The following is a 22,560-nucleotide window of genomic DNA, read 5'->3' as shown; positions in this document are numbered from 1 at the left end:
GTAATAACCTGTAACTTTGATATAATCTGTGATAACTTCAAATATTTGAAAATAGCTCCAAGTAAAAAAGGCACAACAATTATTTTAACGTCACTAAATATTTAGAAAATGTTTTGGCATTTACAGCCCAATGACATGCTAGAATTAGAATTCCTGAAAGTTTTTCCAAGAACAAAAATGCATTACTTTTCCTCTGATGCCAGTTCATTTTTTTTACTATAATTAAGGAATTACTAAGGTCTACATAAAAGCAAAGAAGTGCAGATGCTTAGAAATTGGCCTATTTCTCAAATCTGAATGGATCTTTGGAAACTACATTACTGCTCTTGGATTCAGAGGTATAATTAGAATAATGAAACCAACAATTTTCTCATGCCTCTGTTGTAAAGCTCCAGATTATGCTGGCTTTTGAACACCTTGGTTGTGAATGACTCCGAAAGGACTAACTATAGACGGCACACTGTTCCCTTGTCCCCGGCAACGGCTTAGGCTTATAGAAGACTCCTTTTTAATTGTCAAAGGGCTTGTCTAAATATTTACCATCCATTTGTAGGTTAATTAGTTCTTGCTTTCAGCTACAGACATATTGCAGCAGGAACAGAACCAAAAGCAAAATGAGATGGCATTGGAAAAGAAAACCATATTATGGTCTTTTGGAAGTTCTCGATTCACTGGAATCTTTTTCCTTCTTATCATGTTGCTTTCTTTTGATAGAATAGTAAATTCTGCTACATGGTTCTCTTGTCACCACAAGTTAAAATAAAGCATCTGGTGGCACCTTAAAGATTAAAAATTTGTTGTGGCATAAGCTTTCATGGGTCAGAGCCTATGAAAAGTTATAGGAGTATAATGTGTTTATGTGGGCATGAAGCATATGTTTCCTAAGCTTTAGCAATATTGGTGCAATTCGTGGATTCCATGTTCTTAATGTCTGCATTACTTTACGGTCGGTTTTAAGAAACAAATTCTTCCATATCAACTGAAAGTGAGCAACAAATGAACAAGATTCCTCAGATTTTTTAAAACAATGTTTTCCTGTAAAGATCAGAAACTTCACCAGGGAATCCAAGAGTCTGGGCAGTTACTGAATCAGGTGTGTGTAGTCACAAGAAAAACAAGTTTTTTAAATATATATAAACAGACATTCTTTAGGTTATCGTGTGATTATCCTGGTTTGTGCACAGCTCCATGCAAGGACAGATTATGGATCAACCTGTTCTTAGAAGTTTTAGTTTTCAGAACAGTAGGATGACCCACAATCGGAGGGTGGTACTATCCATTACAAGATAAATGGGATATGGATCCCAAACCCTTCCCTTTCCCATATAATACTGGTGTATGGATAAAAAACATATGTCGAAGAGAAATGATGGATGTGAAGGGAGTACAAAATGCTTTCCCACTCACTATTGGGTTATTCCCCTTCTGCAAGCTGAGACAGGGGTGGGATCCTGAGATTAGAGTCTGTCGGGAAGAAGTTGGTGTATAGGGAAGGGGTTCAACAACGCCTTGGTTGCTCCTAGCCCCTACACACAATTGCTAACCAGCAAATACAGCTTCAGCTATTGGGTAGTATAGAAATGAAATAAATAAATAAAATAAAATAATGCCTGCCTGCCATCTTTAGTATGTGTTGAATGATTTACAAGGCACTAATATATGAGAATGCATGATAAAATTTAACTTGGGGGAAATTAATTTCATTTTTTAAAAACCCACTGTGTTTCTATTTTTAAACTTGCCTTGTGTGTGTATGAAATAAAATTAAACCTTTATAAAGCAGGATCTTTTCAAATAGACAATTAGATATTTGATCTCTTACAATTTTTCCTCTGTTCTCCACCTTTTGCTGGAATCCGTGTCCAAAATGTATCACAGCTACAATCTTTGTATGCTACTTCCTTCTGGTTTGTCAGGAATTATTTGTGGCACCTCAGTGTGCTTTGAAAACTCTCCTCTTTTTCATTTTTTAAAAAGTGTTTTCAGGTGGCTTATGTTTAATAGAATTGTTTACATGTCAGTAGTACTTTAGTATTAGATTATCTTCTCTTTAATATGTAATCGACAAGGAGCAATCAATCACTTTGTACAAACAGCATACATGTAATAGTGTTGCAAACTGTCCTTCAGAAGTGAATCTGTCTTGATCCTTCCATTCAGTGGTCGTCTTTACCCTGCTGTTCATTCTCCATAGGTAGGCTGAATACATGGAAATAGGGCACCATGCCATCGCCAATGTTGCGTGCCCTTCTGACTTGCCTCTTCCTGACTTCCATGTAGAGATCTGCATGCTCCCCTTTTCAGATCTTCAGCTCTACATGTGAAGGTCAAGGGAGCGGAGTCAACAGGTTGGGATGGCCCATTTGAGGGATCCTGCTCCCCATGCATTTAATGTATACGTGAAGAAGTCTGAGCAAGGCTGTTGTGACTGCATTTCTCTTTCACTTTTTTCTCCCCATGTTCTGTTCACGATAGAATCTGCACATTAGGAAAAACGGAAAGACCATGTAATATAACTTCTTCCCATAAAGAAGGTCCCTTTTACTTAGGATATCTAGTCTGTAAGATACTCATATGTGAGAAAATGGATTGGGCCGAAGTGTCAGTAAAAAAAAAAGTCACTGAGACCTGTTTCAAATAATCAGCCTTTCTTTGGTGGAAGAGTGGTGCATTCCCTTGTCCTCCATGATACTTAATGTACATGCCGCTCATGTAAAGGCACCATTATCATGATTTCTCCCTCCTTCCTCTTTTTGAGGTGGGAGAGGTAATGGAAGTGTGACGTGCCTGTCCTGTATCGTGTGCATAGGGGTGAGGTGGGACACGCCACTTGGCTGACTAAGCTAGGGCTGCATTTCCAAGCAAAATATTATTGGTTTATCAGATTCCTATCCTGTATTTTTGGTAGTACTTTCTGATTTGAAAGAAAATCCCAACCCAAGGTAATGTGAGGAGGAAGCTGAATTTCACAATTAGTAGGTCATAGCTCATAACCTTAGATCACTTTATGTAGGATATCTGATGACTATCCTGCCTCTGCTCAGAGCCCATTAAGGTTCCTTGTTGCCACAACTGTTTCAGTATTGGGGAAAAGGCAGGATACAAATAAATATAATAATAACAATAAGACTATGCTGCAGTTTTCAATATCTAATAATTAAAATCTTCTAATTCTCACACTAAAGTTGCTAAAAGCCAACTCGTAGCATTGCCACCTGATTATTTTCTGATGAATTTGTTAAATAGGAACAAGTGGGTTTAGTTCATTATAATGCAGCAGCTTTCATACTGCAAAGTACCAAAACTAAATCTTCAAGAGCTAAATTTATGAAAGCTTCTATTTATTTATTTAATGACGTAATTTCTTATAACAAGCATTAGGTAAATCACATAGCACAATGCATTTAAGATAAAAAATCTTTTTACTAACTTGTTTCTTTCTGTTCTGTGTGTGTTTAATTCCATGTTGAACATATATCCTTGGTGATATGGAATTTTGATAAATATCCCAAACACAGTTCACACGATTCCTCTGTGACTCTCCACTTGAGGTATGTAATGATCTTTTACTCTAAATAGTTGTATTGTTTTTAATACAAATCAAAGTTTGTCTCCTGTACCTGGTGCCTGCAATTTTATTTATAATGTAGGAGATATTTTTTTTCAAAAGTCCAGTAAATTTGATTCCCAGCATATTATTTATTTTATTGTAATTTGCTGAATTCTTTGAGGTGCTCTTGAAAATACTAGACGAATTTTGAACAAGCTTTCTTAATTATATTTAAAATTCTATTTAAAAATGCTAAAGGTTGAGATGCACAGTCCTTGTTCAACTTTGCATTTCTGGCTGCCTCTTAACAGCTAGTGGGCTTTTTGGAGGAGCACCTGATAGACTGAGTGGTAGATGCAGTTGAATACCTTTAAAAAAAACACACGCTGGGTGGTTGTGAGTTTCTGATTTGTGATAATTAGTTTTAGTTTGATGCAGTGGGTTAAACCCAAACATATGGGTGTTGAATGAGCCCCAGGTTCAAATCCTCACTCAGCTCTGAAGCTCAGTAGGTAACCTTGGGCCGGTCAACATCTGAACTCATCCAAAATGTTCCTATACAACTGTGAAGTGATTGGGGCTGGCGTTGAGTGGACTAATAGTCAACCCATCATTTGACTGGCACAGCCCCTGCCCCTCTCCCCACCCTCCCAGTACTATCCCAGCAGCCTCTGCGAGTTGTGCTGGCTGTAGCAGAGCGGCCAGCACGGTTTTGGCCACTCTTGCCCAGGAACTCTGCATCCAGCTGAAATAGTCCACTCAACCCTGCAAAATAGTCCACTGAGCCCGACAGACAACACGCTAATGAACGGTTGTGCAGATAGTGAACTCTGCAGAGTGTTGGTTATTTTGGGGAAATAGTCAACTGTGGGGTGTTTTTTGCCTGACAGATAAGACAATAACCAACCATTGACCACTCAACTGACGACTGACTACTTAAACCACTGTTGGTTATCATGTTGTCTGAACCCAGCCATTATCTCTCAATCTAACCTACCTTACAAAGTTGTTATGAGGATAAAATGGGAGTGGGGAAACAAGTATGCTACCTTTAACTCCTTGGAGCAGAGTAGTATATAAATGTAACTTAGAAATGACAATTGTACCTTTCAAATGGTTATGTTGACTTGGATATCATAGGAAAGTTTGTTGTAAATACTTATACGTGTACAGACCTTGTAAGCAAGATCATTTGTAAATCTACACTATGATGCTTAAGAGTATGATGCTTTCCACTTGACGACCAGATTACTATACCTGCATATGCTAACATTCAAATTGGTTTTATGCTGTTTTATTTATGTAGTTGTGGTTATGGATTATATCAAAATTGTTTTTGGGCATTTAAATTGTTTTTTAATTTGTGCTTTCAATAATTTTTAGATTATTTTTTTTATAATGTATATTTTTTTAAAAATTTGCAATTTCTATTTTTGTCTGTGACCTGAACTACTCAGAGAGCTTTCGCTATTGGGCGGTATAGAAATGAAATCATCATCATCACTCAAAATTCTTTTGCACTAAAAACACCCCCATTCATAAAGCCATAGTAAAAGCAAATAAAAAATACATCCCACTCAACCCAGCACTACAAAACGAAGATCAAACATGACCGCCCACACTCGCAGAGAAAAAAGAAAAATGGGCACAAAAAGCACTACATGGGAAGCACTACAACATAATACAGAACCTACAAATAAACAAAGAACTATCGTACGAATGGCTTAGGAAAGGCGAGCAATTTCCTGAAACAGAATGATACCTAATAGCTATACAGGATCAAGTCATAGCAACCAAGAACTACCAAAAATACATCATAGAAGATAACAATTTAACAACAGATTCATGTAGGAAGTGTCATCCAAGAAACAATAGACCATGTAACAGGGAGGATGTAAATTTCTGGCAGGAATGGACTATACGGACAGACACAATACAGCTGCAAAATAATTCACCAACGCCATCAAATTCAACCTCATCAAACAACCTACACCATACTATACATACTCACCCCCCAAAAATCTTGGAAAATGCAGATCATAAAATATACTGGGACAGAACAATTCATATGGACAAGACAGTACCTTGCAACCGACCAGACATAACAGTCATAGCAATACCTAATGACAAAAATGTTGTAGAAAAGGAAGAGGAAAAGAGAAAAATGTACACCACTGGCTATGGAAGTTAAGGAACTATGGCAACAGGGAAATGTCACAATTATTCTGTTAGTCACACACACATCAGTCACCGGCATCAGGAACTCGGCCTACCAAAATACATCCACACCAACATCCAGAAAGTCGTCATACTTAAAACATGCTCAATAATCAGGAAATTCCTTAATCAGTAAAAAACCCCGGCATAACTTGGCAAAGCTTGTCACGTTTATCTAGAAAAACTGCCACAAGCGTGAAAAAACAACTTCTTTTTCTTCTTCTTAAGATGTCACATACCTTTGCAAAAATCTTTTTTGAATAGAAGACTGTAAATGTTATAATTCGATTTCTGAAAATGAATATGAGGAAGATGGATATGTACCTTGTTTGTGATTTGGCAGTTATCTATTCCTTTAATAACTGTTGGACAGGGGCTATTTCCTGTGTGCTCCAGTGGCTTTACAACATTCCTGCATGTTGGGCATCCCCATTCACTTAACCGGACTTCTAGCAAGGAGCTGCCCTTCCAATTAAGTGAAAATGGCACTTTGAATATTCTGGAGGTTTTGTGTGTGTTTTCAAAACTCTGTGCCTGCAGCAGATCACTGAACTGGGATTCTTATTGGTAGACATATTATGTTATGACATAACTAGCCAGTGCAATCTGATACTCTGGCAGTGGGATGGATATAGGGCAGGAACAGGGGACATCTTTCAGCCTGGGGGCCAATTTCAATTTCAGAGAAGCTCTTAACGGCCCCAGGGTCTGAGCTTCCGCACCCCTGACGTAGGGGATGTGGTAGCCCATCTTCAAAGTTAAGCAGTAGATAATGTTTGTATTTACATATACAGTATACATTGAATAACTGATCCCTAGGAAAAGCCAGAAGTCTGAAAAAATGGATGTTCCTGACATATGTTATCAGTTTAAAACAATTAATGAGACATCAAGAGACTCCAAAAGCTTAGTGGCTTAAAAGGTTTAAATTCAGAAAGGATAATTTCCTTTCGCTTTTTTTTTTTAAAAAGTAGTGCCTTGGAATTGGAAATTGATATATTTTAAACTATCCTGCTGCCCTGAATATGGAGCTGCTTCAATGCATTCCTTTCTCAGCTACCTACTTGCTTCTGTTCTTAAAACAGTATTTAGATTCTTGATCAAATTTAGTTCATCTGATCTCCTTAATTAGCCTTAACATGAGTATTTAAAACCCCATCAAAATTGGATTTATTGAGGCAGTTTGTCTCTTCCCCCAGCCTCAAGTTGCTGGTTAATCCCTACTGGTAATCACTGATGCAGAATGTATAGTACAGACTGCTATTTGCGATACCCGTCAGTGGAGACCGTTCATAAGACAGAGCAGTATGAGAACACATGATGGGGCCCTAATGAGCTTCAGTTCATAGAAAAGCAGGTTTATATTATATACATGCACAACTGTTCACGTGGGTGTCTCAACTCATCCTTACCGCTGCATACTAGAGGCTTTTAGTCCCAAGCCAGTTCTTGAAATGCATTCAGATGGCACAGCTAATTTGTCATTATATAGTGCTTCGTATTGTCAGTGCTCCTTGTGTGGTTTGGTTGCAGGTAACAGTCCTCACTTTCGTTGTGAGAAAATTACTTAGGGAAATTTGGATGGGAAGGAGTGAACAGACCTGCTGTACTAAACCCTGCTTTGCAAAAGATAAGCTTGAAACCATCAAAGCAGAACATTTGTTTTATTATTATTATTATTATTATTTATTTATATAGCACCATCAATGTACATGGTGCTGTACAGAGTAAAACAGTAAATAGCAAGACTCTGCCGCATAGGCTTACAATCTAATAAAATCATAGTAAAACAATAAGGAGGGGAAGAGAATGCCAACAGGTACAGGGAAGGGTAAGCAGGCACAGGGTAGGGAAAAACTAACAGTAGAAAGTAACAGTAGAAGTCTGCACAACATCAAGTTTTAAAAGCTTTAGGAAAAAGAAAAGTTTTTAGTTGAGCTTTAAAAGCTGTGGTTGAACTTGTAGTTCTCAAATGTTCTGGAAGAGCGTTCCAGGCGTAAGGGGCAGCAGACGAAAATGGACGAAGCCGAGCAAGGGAAGTAGAGGCCCTTGGGCAGGCGAGAAACATGGCATCAGAGGAGCGAAGAGCACGAGCGGGGCAATAGTGTGAGATGAGAGAGGAGAGATAGGAAGGAGCTAGACCGTGAAAAGCTTTGAAGGTTAACAGGAGAAGTTTATATTGGATTCTGAAGTGAATTGGAAGCCAATGAAGAGATTTCAGAAGCGGAGTAACATGGTCGGAGCGGCGTGCTAAGAAGATGATCTTTGCGGCAGAGTGGTGAACAGAAACCAACGGGCTGATGTGAGAAGAAGGAAGGCCAGAGAGAAGAAGGTTGCAGTAGTCCAACCGTGAAATAACCAGTGCATGAACAAGTGTATTTATTTACAGTGTATTTATTTATTTATTACATTTCTATACCGCCTAATAGCCGGAGCTTTCTGGGCGGTTCACAAAAATTAAAACCATTCAAAGTATAAAACAACAGTATAAAACCATAATATAAAATACAATAAAAAAAGTGTATAGAAATTTTAGATTCTTAGTTCCTTGCCCTTTTTTTTTTTTTTTTTTTTTTTTTTTACAAATGTAAAACCTGAAAGAAAGCCTAAAGTTTTCAACATTGAATTGTGCTTCTTAAAAATAGATATCCAGGGTGGGTAAATTGGGTGGTTTTAGGGTCACGGCTTCAGATTACTTCATTTCTAACAGCTAAGATGACTTCGTTTGTTGTAGGTCTTAAAGAGTTAACTACCACATGAGTGCAATGAAATCGTCAGGTTATAGTAATTGCACCAGTAATTTGATATGTTGCTGTTTGAATGAAGCCATGTGTGGAGAGTTTGTTAGGTTTTTTTCTGCTGAATCGACCCCCACCACACTTACATTCCACCAACCTGAAAGCTATGAAGGCTAATCGGGATCATTAGACTTAATAAGTAAAGAGCTTTTATCACCTCGTCAAGTAAGGCAGCAGATTTCCATTGTTTTCCCTATTTTGAAGGGCTACAGAGATGCTTATATACCTTCCCCGTAAAGTTAATGCCATTTTTTCCCCTGGGATGTTTTTTTTATTGACATTTTGAATCTTGAATTGAATTTTGTGTGGCACCACTTGCACATGTTTTTGATTAAGTGAAACTAAATAAAAAGGATTGCATATCCAAGGCCATAAGGATTTTTGAAATTCTACATCTTAAAACAAACATCATGTGCTGGTTTCAAAGTGGTACATTATACCACAAATAATTTGAAAAGCAAAAATGAAACGTATGTGACTGTGTTCTAGTTGTCTTTTAAATTCTTAATAAACTACTTAGAGAGAACACCCTTGGCAGTAGTAAGGTTTCTCCAGTACTTCTGTTCAAGTTTAGATGTAAAACCCTCAAATTCTTAAAAGGATAAACATGCTCTTGGAAAAGGAAATGTGGTCTCTGAATGTAAAGAACGGCCTATTTATGTAACCAGGGAAAGCATACTCTAAACATAAGATTTCCAGTTCTTTTCTAGAAACATCAATTCATTACCTTGAGTATTTAGAACACTGGGGCTAGTTACCCACATCCTTTAAAAATGAAGAATTAATGAGCAGGATCTGAATTGTTCTGTTGAATTCTATTTATGGATTTGTTCCCCAAATTATATAGTTACAACATTACTCCCATAACTGTTTGCATATATTTATTTATTTAATTAATTAGAGACCTTTTACCCCCAATCTTCAGCCAAAAAGGATTCCAGTGTGGCCTACTTAACATCAACAAATCTAAGACTGTCCCTGCCCACAGAATTACCATCTAAAAGACATGTCAATGGGGAAGAAAGAGGGGAAAAAGCAAACCTGGGCATTAGTTCTTAAACTGAGAAATGTGAACCCTTCATTGTTAAGCATAATATCTGAGGCCCTTAGTCTTTGATATAAGGAAATTTGCAAGGCAAAGAAAACAAGTCTTTGATGTTATTAATAAATAAATATTAACAGACATGTTGAATATATTGCAAACCTTTGCAGAACTAGCTCACTCTTTAAAAATGCATAAAATCCACATCTCAGGTTTTTAAATGTAATTTTGCTTATTTTCAGAAAACTCATTATCTGGGTTGGGACAGTTAGCTAACAGCAATGGTGTATTTCATTGGCTAGGAGCTTTCTTTCTGAATAGTATTTCTCTACCTAATATGTTTGCCTTTTTGAATTTCATTTCCCCCATATTTTTTTCCGCTAAAGGTAATGGGAAAATGCAGTAAACTGACTAAAATGGTAATTTCATTTTGATTTGTATTCTCTAGGCAGAAAATCTACCTAATGGTCCGGATTGTGGCTATGGTTCTTTCCACCAACAGTATTGGTTTGATGGAAAGATAATTGCTGTGGGTGTAATTGACATCCTTCCAAAGTGTGTATCCTCTGTGTATCTCTACTATGATCCTGATTATTCTTCTCTGTCTTTAGGAGTCTACTCTGCATTAAGGTAAGGAGACATTTCACAATATGCAGTAATCTTTTGAATGTCTTATCAGTATTTGAAGTATAGAATTAAAAAAAAATAGAATGAAAGTCTAGCCATCAGATTAAAGGCTTGTTAGCTTTTTTTTTTTAAATAGTTGGAATATTTTTACTTCACAAGTTCTAATAGCGTATTGAGGGTTTACGTTTATTTGACCAGTATTCAATGCATTTCAGTGTGCAAATCTGGTTCGGAAGATAAGGCTACTTCATATGGGAGTGAAAGATGTCATAAGAACAGACCTGTGGTACAACTTGTGTTGGTCTCGTCAATTTCAGACTGCAGTTGTGGGAGCCACATGTTGGAATGTTCCTCCATACTAACAAGTACAATGCAAATACAAAACTAGAACGTTTCCCCACAAGGTGGCTTCTGTACGTGTGGGGAGTGTCGGTTGATTTATTTATTTATTAATATAAAGGAGCATTCAAGTGTGGAATTCTCCCACCAGTACTTTGAGGCAGAACAGCCAGCCCAGAAAAAACTGTACTACTTGATCATGTGTTCCAGTTTTCATATTAAACATTCAGAAATGGCTTAACAGGGGAAAAATGCAACCCAGCAGGTATCTCGGATATATGCTCCACCACTTTATCCCGAAAGCAAGGTAGATGAACACTTGATCCATGTCATTTATGTGAACATGGTGTCTTCCTAAGTACTTGATCCATCTCCAGGAAGAATGGGATGTTTTAGTCATGGCATCAGGGTAATACTGGCACAGTCTAGATCAGGCAATATTTCCTCCCTGCAGTGAAGGGGCTTGGAAGGGAAATAAGCTCACAGGGTTGCAATTTCTGCTTTCGAAGTAATTTTGTCTTTCAGTTTTTCTCAGTTCATCACTTTTTTAAAATTCAAAATTTCTTGCCCATCCATACAGTTATTGCTTCTCTGGCTAGCCATTGAAGGGGGGCATCTAGTGCATGCAAGACACAGCTGGTTTTTAAGTGTCTTTTGTAATAACCAATTTAGTATACCTTTCAGTGAGCACAATAATTGTTTATTTTCATAGTATTTCTGTGAGGTTAGTTAGGCTGAAACCCATGAACTCGGCCAAAGTTGCCTAACAAACTTGACTACTCTGTCTAAAGAATTCGAACCTGGGTTCAAATTAACATTTTCTCCACTTTATTTTCACTGCCATATATACATCATGGTTTGGTGGTTTCTGAAACTGGAACCAGCTAGTGTGGTGTTAATTACACAGTTTCACATCTACTTGCCTATAGATAAATGCCTTGTTTCCATCAGGAACGCTGCAAATTGTTGTATTTTTAATATCCTATTATTTGATAATAAGCTAACTTGAACAATATTTTGGAGAACCTGAAATGCTTTTAATTTTTTATGTAATCTGTAAAGTTTAGGTAAGCTCAGTATGCTTTCATGAGGCACATATTTAAGAAGCTAGCTTGTTAAACCATGCATAAGAAGCAGTAAATATGAACTCCCTCTAGGATTAGAGGTCCTAATGTGAAGTTACTACCTAATGAATGCTAGGAGAGAGGGTTCTTATGAAGCACTAAAGGAATTTGATACCATACAAGCTGTTGCCAATTTTATTCAGAGAGGATTGAAAAGCCCTTGCTTACGCTTGGCGGCATTATTACTGTTTATTAAGCTAAAGGAATCCTATTTTAAAATAGCACTTAAACATTTACCAATGGATGTGTTGCTTCAAATATTGGCTCAAAATCTAAGAATCTGAGGCATTTGACCAGGTGATAATGCAATATGGTGTAATTTCATGATGTGGCAATGCAACTATAGGGCAACGATTACATGCTTTCTAAAGAAATCTACTTGAGTGTATAAAGGAAAACTTGTATATTTTAGCATGCAAAATGCTATCTTAAGTCATGAAACCAAAACATTGGTGGCTGCGAAATTGATTCTGGAATGATGTGTTCGGTTTTGTCCAATGTGCTGCAGGAGTTTTCTCCAAGTTCCAAAGTTACCAATGGTCCATTACATGTGTAATATCACACAGATTTTGTTTTTACTCATCTATTACCTTGGGTTTTGCTTGATTTTTCTGGAAAAATTAGAGGAAATTGGCAAGAGCCTTGTGCTTATAGTAACCCTTTCCTTAAAAGAGGAAAGCTGATGGACTTAATTTCATTTTCTTAAAGTCTTTACTGATTGGACTGATATTGGCTTGTGACTATAGGATTTTTTTTGCCTAGAATACATACTTGAATAATCTAGCTGCCAACTTTGCTGTGATGTGATGTGGCCCGTGGTTCCCCCCCCCCCCCACTCTCAGTTTGTGGCATTTTGCTATCGGAATGATTGTGAGCTGATGAGTGGAAGAACTTGCTTGGGTTAGGAGATTGAACAAGCTATTTTTAGGGGAGATTGCAGATATGTGTCTGTCTTACAGAAGATTTAGCACAGATGCCAGTGTCTGAACTACCAGGCAGGAGGAAGTCTAAAGAACTGAGTCCAATAGACATGGTGAAGGCTTATCTCCACATAAGAGTTTTTATTTAAAGAATTAAAATGTGAAATTGTTGCTCCTCTAATAAAAATATGCAACTTGTCTCTAAAATTGTCCTACACTCCAGAGGATTAGGAAGAAGTGAATGTAACACCAATTTTTAAAAAAGGATCATGAGGTATCCAGTAAATTACAGTATGGTTAGCTTATTTTCTGTTCTGGATAAATTGGTGGAAAGCATTATTAAAAGTAAAAGCATATAGATAAATCCTGCCTCACTAACTTTTTAGGCATCTTTGACTGTGTTAAGCATGTAAATAAAGATGATCAAATATATTTTGTATGCTTGGTCTTCTAAAAGACTTTTGACAAAGGCCTTCCCCAAAGGCTTCTGAATAAACATAGCAGTCATAGGATAGAAGGATGGTTCTTTTTCAGTACCTGATTAAAGGAAAAGGAGTAGGGAAATAGAATAAATGGGCTATTTCTTCAATGGAGGGAAGTAAGAAGTGTATTGAACTGGTGCTTTTTAACATACTCATAAATCATCTGAAATTAGAGGTGAGCAGTCAAGTGTCAGTTTTGTTGCTGATACTAAATAATTGATGTTATCCAATGGAGACCTCTCAGAAGCAGCCAGCTAATTCCCTTCCCCAAGTGGCACCTCTGCTGCTTCCAAGGACAACCCAAAACAAGCAGAAACGCTCATTCCTGGAAAGTGGCAGGCCAGTGGAGCATGCATAAAAGGAGCTCTGCCAGCTTGCCAGGGGCAAGCCTTTAAATAAGGCTAAATCTCTGTTCTGCAAGTGGTGGGCATTTTTTGTGTGGAATGGAATTGGTGGGGCTGGTCACTTGCAGAATGGAAGCAGAGGTGGGCCTGGCCACAGATGTGCAGCAGTGCAAACTCCCCAATCCGTGGTGAAAGCCGAAAGAGAGTGAAGAGCCCCAGATGGATCTCTTCAAATTAGATAAAGGGATAACAAAATGATGCACACGAGAGCAAAAAAATTAACCATGTATGCATTTGTTGAACTCTCAGTGACTAATCAGGAAAGGTCTTGTAGTTGTGGTGGATCGACTCAGTTTGTGGCAGGTGTGAAAAAGGTGAATTTCATGCTAGGGATTGTTAGGAAAGGGATGAAAAATAAAACTGTCACTACCCCAGTGCCCTTATACAGACAGGTAGAAATGTATCCAAGAGTAGCTTTGCCTTCACGTCAGCCACCATGCTCAGCGATCAGGGATGAAGAGAGTTATAGGCAAAAATATCCGGAAGGACCCAGGTTGGGGAAGGCTGCCATAAAAGAAAGTAGTTCAGGTTGTTTATGTTGGTGTTGTCAATTTTTCTAATCCCCCTACCTATTGCACCCTCCATGCCTTTTCCCATTCTGTTCCAGGAGTTTCCCATCAATTTGAAACAACTTTTTGGAGGATGGCTTTATTTGAGTAGCGGGGGATTGGCAACTTGCCTCTGCCCTGATGGGGAGTAGCAAATCCACCATAGAATACTACTCATAGGCCAGCCACACTTGGAATACTGTATATCATTCTGGTTGCTTGATCTCAGATCATGTAGAGCTGAAAAAGGCACAGAGAATGGCAACAAGAAAGTTCAAGGAGGACTAACGGAGGGAGGGAGGAGCACCAGCAGCCCAGAAGGACGCTGGGACTTTCAGTCAGGGGGAGGGGCAACATGTTGCGTGGGGAGTAATGCAAAATAATGCACAGTGAGTGTGTTATTCCCCCCTCCATTGCCTAATATGCCCTCCGAACTCGGCCATGTTTTGCTTGCTAAATGTAGATTTCATTACCATATACTGAAAAATTGAAACAAAGGATAGGGGTGGAAGGTGAAGTAAGAATGCTACTACAAAATGAGGAGAAACTGGCAGTTGTGAATCCTTCACTGTCCCACGCATCGCTGTGATTGTTGTCCCAAGTGAGAAGAAAATAACTGTCTCCAAATAACTGATGTAATGGGGAAAGCTATAGAACAACTTCTAGTCTCTTGCTGCCTCCAGACTGAATAAGAAAAAGAGAAAATCCTGCAATTTTTCTTTCAAATATATAAATAGGATGGGTACAAAATAAGCATTCACTAGATATGGAAAATAGCATTTTCTGCGTGTAGATAGATATTTGCATGTAAATTGCTAGAACTCATTGGAAGTTTCTCCTGGAAACTTGTTGATTTTAAAATTCTCTGAAGTCTGCTTGTACTGTCTTAGCCTGGCTCAATACAATGACTTCGCCAGACGTCTATAGCACATTGGTGCATGAATATTAACAGGAAACCTGTTAAAAGGGTGGTTTTAATCACTTGCAATTTGAATTTCAGATTAGCTTCTTGGCAGGACAAAATGCAAAATTGGCTCTCTTAAGTAAAGAGTCAGTGGGTTTTTATATAGAACTGTCTCTGTGCTTATTATTCTCATTCTTTACTTAAATGTAATCATCCCTTTAACATAGGCCAAAATTTAGGTCATTCAAATGTATTTTGGGGAAGCTATATTTCAAGAGCTGCTTGCATCTGTGAACACATCTATCTGGTATTATCTTTTTATCCATTCAGAATGATTGCTTCTTTTACAGGGAAATTGCTTTTACTAGGCAACTTCATGAAAAGGCCTCTGACCTAAGCTATTACTACATGGGATTTTATATTCATTCGTGCCCTAAAATGAGATACAAGGTAAGACTGAAGTTGCTTTATTAGCAAGTCTGAATTCAATCTGATGTTTGATTCAAGTGTTTCATGTGGTTATGACAGGCTTGTGTATTCCCATTGACTTCCTCCCTGCTTTTGCTTGGCCATAATGGGACTGGCTACTGTTTGGTTTGGTTCAAGTGCTCAGACTATTTTACAGTTCTGTCTGCATAAGATTCATTGGCTGGGATGGGATCTGAAGATCTGAGCGAGCTTTAGCTAATGCACAATATAGAAATATAATAAATAAAATAAGGAATATAATGAACTAGTTCTGTATGCCCATGGAAATTATGAGTTTGAGTTTCTCAAATGCCTGTCCCCACTTTTGAAATTGACCGGGGGGGGGGACTTTGAAAGCAGCTTGTGATATTAGGTAAGGGTATGCTGCTGAAAAGGCGGGGGTGCCGTAGTGGTAGTGAATGATGGTGTGACAGATAAGATACGACTAGCCAGAGGGACAAGGCAAGGTTGTCCGCTCTCACCAGTCCTATTTGTAATGGTAATGGAATTATTGGCGAATGCAATACGAGAAGATGAGGAGATTGAAGGAATAGGTAGTATGAAAGAAATTAAACTGAACATGTTTGCAGACGACACCTTGTTGACGATAAAGAATCCAATAGAGAAGATGGGGAGAATTAAACAGCAACTGAGAGAATTTGAGGATATTACGGGGTTAAAAATAAATTGGTCTAAATCAGAATTGATGTTGTTTAATTATACTAAAAAAGAAGAGAAAGATTGGGAAGAAAGGGGAAGAGAAATGAGAGTTAAGACTCAGATTAGATATTTGGGAATAAAAATTACGCAGAAGTTAGAGAGTTTAGAGAAAGAAAATTTAAATGTTTTAAAAAAAGAGATTTTAGTAAAACTGGAAAAATATAAAAGGTTAAATTTATCCTGGTTTGGAAGAATAGCATTAATAAAAATGAAGATTTTAGCAAAGATAAATTTTGTGTTCAGGATGCTACCAATAAAAATTTCAGAACTAGAGTTAAAAAGTTGGCAAAGGATTATAAATAACTTTTGTAATGGTGATAAGAAAGCGAGGGTAAATAAAAGTAAATGGTATTTGAGTCAAAAAAAGGGAGGATTGGGTCTCCCGAATATTACATTATATTATGTAGCCAATAGATTAAGATATATTGTGGAGGCAATTTTAGGATTAGGGAACTTAGATTGGATGGAAGAAAAAAACATGAGTAACATAGAGACTAAATTAGAAAATGTTTTTTTTATGGAAGGAAAAAAAAAATGGGTGGAAGGTATAAATAATCCGCTTTTGAGGTTTCACTGGGAAATTTGGAGTAAATATAAAGGGGCGCTGCTTCCGAGCAGCTCTCCCTTGTCACCGGTAATATTGTTGAAGAATTTCCCGGAGGAATTAAAGAGTAGATTAAGCAAAGTTTTAATAGAAAAAAATAAAATGAAATTAAGAGATTGGTTAAGAGGAATGGGTACAAGAGAGGACATAGAAGAGGTCTTGAAGGATAAAAAGTTAACTTGGTTAAATTATAGGCAATTAGAACAATGGACTAAAAAGTGGGTAAGAGATAATGGAGAGTGTAGAGAATTAACAAAGTTTGAAGAATTAATAGATAAGAAAGATAAGGAAAGGGGGAAAAGAACAGTGTTAAAAGGGTTAATGAGCGAAATATATAGAATATTGGTGGAGAAAGGGACAATGGATAACTCGGGTAAAACGGTTTGGGAGACAGATTTGAAGGTACAAATAGGACAACAGGGTTGGGAGGGAATATGGAAACAAAGAGCGTTGAGAAATATGTCAGTAAGAATAAAAGAGAATTATTATAAAATTGTATGGAGGTGGTACCTAACTCCGGTTAGATTGAACAAGATAAACAATCAGCAAACAGAAAATTGTTGGAGAGGTTGTGGGGTTAAAGGAACGTATTTGCATATGTGGTGGGAATGTAACTATGTTCAGAAATTGTGGAAGATGGTGTTTTTGGAAATTGAAGAAATTGTTGAAATGAAGATAGAAAGAACACCAAAAGTTGCATTGCTGTCGCTATTTGAAGAAGATTTTAAATGTAAAAAGGAAATTAAGGAACTGATAACGAATTTGTTGACTGCAGCAAGATTAATTATAGCTAGGAACTGGAAGATACAAGGGGAATATTCTATTGAAGAATGGTATAAAGAAGTATGGGATATAGCTATTAATGATAAATTAACAAGTAATATTAAATGGAGAAGAGGTATAGCTAAATCAAATGATTTTGAAGGAATTTGGAAACAGTTCCTAATATTTGTATTTTCTAAAGGGAGTGGGAATCCACCAGCAGAAGAAAGTATGAGATTCTGGAATCAGGAATGAGATCCCGTGGTGGGGGGTGCACTGTAGGTGTATTGATTATGTTATTAAGATAAGATATTGTATTCAACTGAATTATGTAGTATGTTGTGTTTTTTTTTTATGTGATGTAATGTGTATGTTTAAGTATTGTAGAAAATAAATATATATATATATATATATATAAAAAAAAAAGAAAAGGCGGGGGTGGGGAATCAATAATTCCACTGGATGGATCCTGGTTTGTAAAAAGTTTAACATATTTTAATCAGTGAATTGTGCAGTGTCTATGAACAAATGTCTCTGGGTTTTTGCTACTCTTTATTCCCTTTAATTTGCTGACAATACATGAACCACCACACTGATATCCATCAGATGGTTAGATATAGAGGTTATTTATTAGCTTAGAGCAAGTTCGGAAGAATATTTCCAGGGCAACTCGAAATACATAATTAGTGTGTGACTACTGGGTACTCAACCAGATAAAGGAAGGCACTAACTGAAGATGTCTTTTCCCCTGGGAATGTGGCTTGTATCAGCAATATTTTTCTAAAGCTTGTTTAATATTCTAACACTGCAGCTCTATGCATATTTATTCAGAAGTAAGCCCTATTGTGTTCAGTTGGACTCACTCCCTAGTCAATGTGTTTAGAGTTGCAGCCTAAACGTTCATATTGCCTACAGACATACTTATATTTTATGAATGGAAGTTTGGATATTAATTTGTATGTTGTATAATGAAACATACAGTGGAGGAGCATACCATAGAATTAATACAGAGTTCCTAAGGGACTCTGCCCTGCTATTTTAATGTATGCCCTTTAAAAGGCATACCCAGTTGGTGCCATTTTATGGACACCTTTGATTAGCAGCACACATTCCTCCAGCATGATGATTGGTCATTAAAGAAGCCAATCATTGCTTCATTTAAATCTGTGTTGTCCTTTACTGAAATCTTTGTTGCTCTCTCAATCCCAGCCCACTGTACTTCTCATAGCTCAGCCTATTTTTATCCACCCCTCATTACTCTTAATTCCTCGTTGTTTATTGTTTTTTTCTGAAAAAAGTGAAGAATGAGAGGGGAAGAATCTGTTGCCTTCCAGGCAAGCAGGCAGGCATTTTGGGATTGGGATGGCAGCTAGCAAGTTAGAGAGGACTTATGGACCTGGCCAAGACAGAATTTCATGAACTTTGCCTTTAAAGCCAAGTGGAGCTTGGCATTTTGTCCCCCAATTAGCAGGTGGAAATTGGAAAATTCATGCGTCTTATGACGCTATCATGTGTTAGTCTTAAAGCATTACGAGAGTCTTCTTACACAGAACTCCAGGTTAGATGTCAAACAGATAGTTTTAAAAAGGAAAAAACCGTTTTTCTACTATTAATACTGATACTTAGCATTAGAGTTTCTCAAGCTGAACTACTAGTCCTGATGATTATGTGCTACTTCCAGTATCAGAGGCAGTAAGCCTATGTGCACTAGTTGCTGGGGAACATGGGCAGAAGGGTGCTGTTGCACTGTGGCAACAGCTGGCTGGCCAGTATGTGAATGGAGTGCTGGACTAGATGGACCCTTGGTCTGATCCAGCATGGGTCTTTTTATGTTCTTACTGCAAGGTGCTTGTAGCAATGCGACCAACCATTTGTCCTCTCGATCCTTGTCCCTCCTGGCTTATAAAAGCAAGCCGAGGAGGTTTGACTGGGTGGGTCCAGGAGGTGATAAATGCCTCCCTCTGGGAAGGGGTGGTCCCTGCTGTCGTTAAGGAGGCACTAGTGCGACCACTCCTGAAGAAGCCCTCCCTGGACCCGATGGTACTAGACAACTACCGACCATTTGCAAACACCTTTTTTTTAGGGAAAGTTCTTGGAGCAACTGCAGGCACTCTTGGAGGATACTGATTATCTAGACCCATTCTAGTCTGGGTTTCGATCTGGTTATGGGACTGAATAAGCCTTGGTCGTCCTGATGGATGACCTTTATCGAGAGAGGGACAGGGGGAGTGCAACCCTGTTAATCCTGCTCAATCTCTCATCAGCTTTTGATACCATCGACCATGGTATCCTCCTGGATTGACTCCATGGGATGGGCATTGGAGGCATTGTGCTACAGTGGTTCCGGTCCTACCTATGGGCTCGTTTTCAGAGAGTTGGATTGGGTGACCATTCCTTGGCCCCTTGGCAATTGAGCTGTGGGGTGCCACAGGGCACCATCTTGTCCCCAATGTTATTTAATATCTATATGAAGCCGTTGGGAGCGGTCATTAGGGGATTTGGAGCTACATGCCATCAATATGCTGATGACACGCAGCTCTATCTCCCTGTGACAACTGAATCAGGTGAGGCTGTGCAGGTCCTGGACTCAGTAATGGGCTGGCTGAGGACCAATAAACTGAAACTGAATCCTGGCAAGCCCTGTGGGTGAGTGGTTCCAGAGTCTGGGAAATAGGCTCATTGCCTGTTCTGGATGGGGTTTCACTGAAAGATCAGGTTCGTAGTTTGGGGGATACTCTTAGATCCATATCTGTCACTGGAGGGTCGAGTGGCCACAGCAGCTCGGAGTGCCTTTTACCTGCTTCAGCTGGTTTGCCAACTACGGCTTCTCCTGGGATAAACTGGCCACGGTGGTACAGGCATTGGTAACCTCAAGACTGGATTACTGTAATGCGCTCTATGTGGGGCTGCGCTGGAAGCTGGAGCTAGTGCAGAATGCTGCAGTTCGGCTGTTGTCTGGAGCTGCCCCTTTCCACCATGTATCTCCTCTGTTGAGGGAACTACACTGGCTGCCTATTCGCTACCAAGCCAGGTTTAAGGTTCTTGTACTTGTGTACAAAGCCCTAAACAACTTGGGACCAGGATACCTGAGAGAGCGCCTTCTCCCCTACCATCCTGCCTGGTCACTGAGGTTATCCGAGGGCCTGCTCCTGGTGGTTCCACATAGACCCATCATCTGATTGGAGTCCACCAGGGGAAGAGCCTTCAGTGTGGTGGCCCCCCTACTATGGAATTCCCTGCCTCTGAAGCTCAGGCAGGCACCAACTTTGTATTCCCTTTGGCGCCTCCTGAAAACGTCATTGTTCCAGGAAGCCTTTCATTAATGACCAGACACAGTTCACCTTTCAATTTGCTTTTAAAAATCTATTTTAAGGTGTTCTATACTGTTTTTATTGTATTTTATTTTGTACACCGCTCCGAAATGTTGAATGGGGAGCAGTATATAAATATTGTAAACAAATAAATAAATTTCAAGTATGTCTTGGTACTAATCACTTTTGTTGATGTGGTGAGTTCTATTATAATGGTCCAGCACTTGTAGGTCCTGTTGTCTTTGTTCTATTGTGGTTCATTTAATAGTTTCTAAGCAACACAGAAGAGTGGGAGACAGATCCAATTTATATTTATTAATCTGGAATAACTCCTTCTGTGTGCCGTACTATTACTACTGAACAACAGAACGGCAATTTTACTCATAGATATGCGTAATGGGTTTCTACACTTACCATTATTTAAAACAATCTTATCAGTAAATACATCAGATTGTTCAATTAAGATCAATAATAATGCCAGGAACCCTTCTTCACCTGCTTACCTACATTATATGCTTTTAGATGCCAGGTGAAGACCTTTTTATTCTCCCAGCATTTTAACAGTCTATAAATAAATTTTAACTTGGTGTTTTAAATTTGTAATTTTGCATTGCTGCTGTTTTTATCATTGATGGTGTTTTATTTAGCTTTTAAATTGTATTTTATATTATGGTTTTATACTGTTGTTTTATACTTTGAATGTTTTTAATTTTTGTGAACCGCCCAGAGAGCTCCGGCTATTGGGCGGTATAGAAATGTAATTAATAATAATAATAATTACCAGTGTCTCCATTTCTGTTGTTTCTCTGTGTCTGTTTCAGATTGTAAGCCCCTTGGGTTAGGGACCTGACATACTGTTCTTGATAATAATAATAATTATTAATATTTATTTATATAACACCATCAATGTTCATGGTGCTGTACAGAACAAAATAAAACAGATTACAAAACACCCTGCCATATGGCTTACATTCTAAAATCACAATAACAGACAAACAGGGAGGGGGAAAGGCCAACCAGCATGGGGGACAATAAAACAAATACTAAAAACTACTATTGTCACACTACGGATTATAAGCTTTTGAGAAAAGAAACGTTTTCTGGTTAGATTTAAAAACTGAGATCAACATCGCGGTTCGCAGATGCACTTGAAGAGAATTCCAGGCATAGGAGGCAGCAAGCGAAAACAGGCGAAGACAAGCGAGAGAAGTAGAAACTCTCTTGGGCGAGTAAGAGACATCGTGTTAGGAGAGCGAAGGGTGTGAGCAGGACAGTAAGGTGAAATAAGAGATGAGAGATAGGGAGGAGCCAGACCATGACAAGCTTTAAAAGTCAAAAGGAGGAGCTTGTATTCTGTAGGAGGTAGGGAGCCAGTGAAGGGACCGTGTAAATAGAGGCACTATATTATTAATAATATAATATAAGCTTGGAAACCACTTGTTTCCCCCCAAAAACATTTGATTAGCTGAATGTTGAAGAATGCCCACTGTTTAGACGTTGGATGAAGGAAAGATTTTTTTATTATTTATTTATTTAAAATATTTATATCCCGCCCTATATCACTAAGATTTCAGGGCGGCGTACAGATAAAAACATACAGTATAAAACAATAAATATACACAGTTAAAAACAAATCAAACCATAATCCAAGTTAAAACAATATACCTCCTTCCTTCCTTCCAGCCCAAATTGAACCTCTCACTAGTTACTAAAGTGCTCTGATGTTTCAAAATGTGCTAC

General features: G+C 38.2%; 1 protein-coding gene across 4 annotated transcripts in view; it reads left to right on the top strand.

Annotated features, from left to right (window-relative positions):
- Positions 1 to 22,560, top strand: part of ATE1 (arginyltransferase 1) — an 86,995-nt gene that overhangs the window by 21,772 nt on the left and 42,663 nt on the right. For all 4 annotated transcript variants that reach the window (XM_063132759.1, XM_063132757.1, XM_063132758.1 and 1 more), the window contains exons 8-10: positions 3,519 to 3,551; positions 10,056 to 10,237; positions 15,306 to 15,405. In XM_063132759.1, the coding sequence (XP_062988829.1) occupies positions 3,519 to 3,551; positions 10,056 to 10,237; positions 15,306 to 15,405 (315 nt within the window). The remainder of the gene's footprint in view (positions 1 to 3,518; positions 3,552 to 10,055; positions 10,238 to 15,305; positions 15,406 to 22,560) is intronic.

The sequence above is a fragment of the Elgaria multicarinata genome, chromosome 8, assembly GCF_023053635.1.
Source record: "Elgaria multicarinata webbii isolate HBS135686 ecotype San Diego chromosome 8, rElgMul1.1.pri, whole genome shotgun sequence".
Taxonomy (NCBI): Eukaryota; Metazoa; Chordata; class Lepidosauria; order Squamata; family Anguidae; genus Elgaria; species Elgaria multicarinata.
This window is presented reverse-complemented; position numbering and strand designations above follow the sequence as displayed.